Source organism: Penaeus japonicus, unplaced genomic scaffold (assembly GCF_977035675.1).
Source record: "Penaeus japonicus unplaced genomic scaffold, GWHDUDI00000001_assembly GWHDUDI00000039, whole genome shotgun sequence".
Lineage (NCBI taxonomy): Eukaryota > Metazoa > Arthropoda > Malacostraca > Decapoda > Penaeidae > Penaeus > Penaeus japonicus.
In genome coordinates, this window is record NW_028234441.1 from 29,913 (window position 1) to 34,184 (window position 4,272).

The 4,272-nt window shown below is 40.8% G+C and overlaps 1 protein-coding gene across 1 annotated transcript in view; it reads right to left on the reverse strand.

The window, feature by feature from the left end:
- The window catches only part of LOC122267455 (trypsin-like), a 17,131-nt gene extending 15,874 nt beyond the window's left edge, over nt 1–1,257 (reverse strand). The window contains exons 1-3 of the mRNA XM_086533286.1: nt 1,094–1,257; nt 872–942; nt 538–678 (exon numbers count right to left, since the gene is read on the reverse strand). Of these exons, the coding sequence (XP_086389412.1) occupies nt 538–678; nt 872–942; nt 1,094–1,257 (376 nt within the window). The remainder of the gene's footprint in view (nt 1–537; nt 679–871; nt 943–1,093) is intronic.
- Nucleotides 1,258–4,272: the final 3,015 nt, after the last annotated feature.

Below are 4,272 nucleotides of genomic sequence, written 5' to 3' on the forward strand. Positions count from 1 at the left end.
TTTATATATCTTTCTATTCATTTCTCTCTCTCTCTCTTTCACCCTCTCTCTCTCTCTCTCTCTCTCTCTCTCTCTCTCTCTCTCTCTCTCTCTCTCTCTCTCTCTCTCTCTCTCTCTCTCTCTCTCTCTCTCTCTCTCTCTCTCTGTCTATCTCTCTCTCTTTATCTATCTATCCTTTCTCTCTCTCTCTTTCTCTTTCTCTCTCTCTCTCTCTCTCTCTATATATATATATATATATATATATATATCCTTCTCTCTCTCTCTCTTTTTTTCTCTCTTTCCCTCTCTTTCTCTCTCTCTCTCTCTCTCTCTCTCTCTCTCTCTCTCTCTCTCTCTCTCTCTCTCTCTCTCTCTCTCTCTCTCTCTCTCTCTCTCTCTCTCTCTCTTTCCACTTTCTGGAAATCGGACAACAGAAAGCTACATAAGAATCCTACATCTCTTTAGATTAAAAGAAAAAAATACATGTATACGATTTCTTCCTTCTAATATATACGAAAGTTTTTTGTCATCGGTTAATCTTTGATAGAAATGACTTACCTTTGGCAGTTGTTCCCCATCCTGTGTGTGTCAGAGGCATCCAATCTTCCGGACTCGTCTTCGGCAGGTTAACAGGCTGGACGTATTCTGAGGAAGAACTTGAGATGAGTGTTGTTCTTCTCCTACGCATAATAGGCCAAACTGCAATAGCGTCAGATCTTTGAATGGCGATTAAGCAGACACACGCATAGGCACACATGCATGCACACACTCATACAGAAAGCAATCACGTGACTTACTTTTGAACTCTATCTTCTCCTTCAGTTTCAAATTTGCTATATCATTGAAAACCAATTTCTTCGTCGCGTAGTCGGGATGTACGTAAGAAATGTACGTGTGATTTGTTGACTGCGCTCCTTTTTCTTCAGGTCGTGGCCATCCAGAACAACCTTACATCTCCCTGGTCTTAAAAGACAAAAATGTGAAAAAAAGAAAAAGAAGGAAAAACAGATAGATACATTTTATTGCAATTGGTCCAAATTACAGAATGCCATCAAAACATTTTGTCATATCTTATTTTGCACATGAAGGACTGATCAGTATAGGTATCTCTCACCTGTCCACGCAGTGTGCGGCTGTCACCACGTGCACATCACTTACCACAGAACCTCCACAGAGGAAGAATCTGTAACACGAGATGGCGGCCTGGTATGGGTAGGCGTGGGGCTCGGCTGTCCAGCCATTTATGATGCGTGGTGCCGCTGGAAAAGGCAAGTGCATTTTGTTGATTTTAATTACGTGTGTGTCGCCTTCATGGCATAACGCATGACAGCTTTAGTATTACTAGAGATGATATGCTGGTACGCATTATATATATTCGTCGCCTGATTTGCATCCTGGAAAATAAATTAAATCCTTCAATCAATCATCATATACATAGTATATAGCCTGTGATGTAGGGAAGAAACACATACATTTCCTACACAGGTCTAAAGCACCATATCAAGGAAGCGCCAATGAGCGTAACTGAAAGTTAAAACACGAGTCCACGCGGAGAAATGGGATTCAAATGGATGGCATGACGAAAATAAAAGCACTTTTTCTCAGCTTTTGAAAAATCGTATTGATAAATCTTATTAGATAGCGGTTGAATAGGAACAAGTAAGGTTGGAGAAAGTTTACAAAAAAGAAACCATAGTAAGGTCATTTGTAAGCACTGACCAATCAAGTTTCAGGTAAATATATAAGTGAATAACCTTATCGTCCCCAATCAAGGTAATCTGACTTGTTCAGGATGGTTTTGATCAGACATTACAGTCATAATCACACAACGAAAGGTGGACGTAACACAGTTCCAAGCAGGAATTCTGATTAGTTACGAAGATTTTTTTTCTTCAAAATCCGCTCTTGTGGATTCCCTGCCAACCACCACTACACAAATATACATTTCCAGATTTGAATACAAACAATATCGTGAGCAAAAACGCTACTCGCCATGTCTGTCTGTCTCGATTTCACAGAATTAATCTCCGAAAGCAAAGATGTCATTAACGCCGCATAAGCGAGGAGCGAGTTCAGTGAAATTCGTGGAAGGAAGAGGAATATTCAGATACACTCTTCTCTTTAACAGGAGTCTACATCTAAAACATCAGATATTCAGTGTCAAAACTAAGTGCTTTCAGACCGAAGAAAAGACATTTCTAGCGTTACATAGTAAATGGGGAAAAATCTTTACGCAAAATCCATTGAAAATATCACACGCAAAATCTACTAAAACGTCTTTCTACGTAAAATGCATTCAAATATTCTCTATTAGAAGTCCATTGAAATTGCTAGCATTCTGCGCAGAGTCTATTGGAAATAATTGTACTTGAAATCAGCTGAAAATTTCTTTGCGCAAAACCCACTGAAAATATTCCACATTCAACGCGAAAAACCCTCGCTAATTCACCCGGGAATATAGTCTTCTGTTTCGATAGAAAAGCTAATTGGCAAACTAGTAATTAGAAATCAAATGATTGATCAACAAATAAACGAATAGATAAATGAGGCCACTTTAACCTCGCGAGCGCGGAAAGTTTATATAAAAAAAGGAAGTTTATTGGACAGGGGATGGGGACTGGGTGGGGAGACTGAAAATAACCTTTTTTCTCATCAAAAATAAAAAATCGCTCCATTCTTTAATCACTAAATGTTTCCGTCATTAAAAGAGATAACTCGTTTACTTCGTTTCCATTGTAAATCACTTCATACTAAGATAAACACGTAAAATAAACTCGCTGTACATTTTCAGTATTTACACACGCATATAGAGATCTGCAGTAAGCGATGGAATACTTAGGAGAGACTGTAAATTATAAATAAAATGTGTAAAGACTGTAAAAACAAATAAATAAAGATATTAAGAGACTAAAAATAATAATTGAATGTATAAAGACTGCTAAAATAAAAAATAATATGTTTAAAGACTGCAAAAAAAAAAAAAATGAAATGTATAAAGACTGCAGAAACAAACATAAATGTATAAAGGCTGAAAAAAATGAATAAATAAGTAAATAACATATATATACATGAATATATCGAAACAGATATGAACACACATGCATTTAATCATAACCAGTGAAAGTATTATGATCGTGATATTTTATAATTAACTCTAGCGTGTTCGTTATTCAGGATAAACAAAGAAAACATTGAATGTCAGCCAGTCAGAGCGCCAGGATAATTGTCAATCAAAGCGTGCGGAAAAAAAACTACGGTCGTTGAGTGCATCCCTGCAACACGGCTATGATCTTCGGGACCGAGGTGTGGCACGAGAGGTGAGCCTCGGAGCGGACGTGAGCGGCGACGCACCCAAGGGAACTACGGTCTCGTTGAGACATGATGTTTGCAAGTGCAGGAACGACATCTAAATTGCGAAAGATATTCCCAACAACTCCAATGTTTGTGGGTTTTTTTCCATGACGCTTAGCTCTCGCAGCCCAAGTCTCGTGTGTGAAGCAAAATGAAAAATTTATTGATTTCTACTGCACTCGTCACGTTGTGCCTGTCGCTTCGGATATTGTCACTTTCGCAAGATAAAAAAAAGTTTTATGCAACATACATGTGGATACACACACACATATCATGAACACCGCGCACAAATTAAGGTTGTTTAAATTTGTTTAAATACACACACACACACACACACACACACACACACACACACACACACACACACACACACACATACACACACACACACACACACATACACATACTCACATATACGAGTATGTGAAGAGAGTAGGTGACAGAAGGGAGAAGGAGGAGGGGGGAGGGGGAAGGGAGGAAGAGAGAAGGTGACAGAAGGGAGGAGGAGGAGGGGGGAGGGGGAAGGGAGGAAGAGAGAAGGTGACAGAAGGGAGGAGGAGGAGGGGGGAGGGGGAAGGGAGGAAGAGAGAAGGTAACAGAAGGGAGGAGGAGGAGGGGGGAGGGGGAAGGGAGGAAGAGAGAAGGTGACAGAAGGGAGGAGGAGGAAGGGGGAGCGGGGAAAGAAAGAAGAGAGAAGGTGACAGAAGGGAGGAGGAGGAGGAGGAGGGGGGAGGGAAAGGGAGGAAGAGAGAAAGTAACAGAAGGGAGGAGAAGGAAGAGGAAGAGGGGGGAAGGGACGGAGAGAGAAGGTAACAGAAGGGAGGAGAAGGAGGAGGGGGAAGGGAGGAAGAGAGAAGGTAACAGAGGGAGGAGGAATAGGGGGGAGGGGGGAAGCGAGGAAGAGAGAAGGTGACAGAAGGGAGGAGGAGGAGGAGGGGGAAG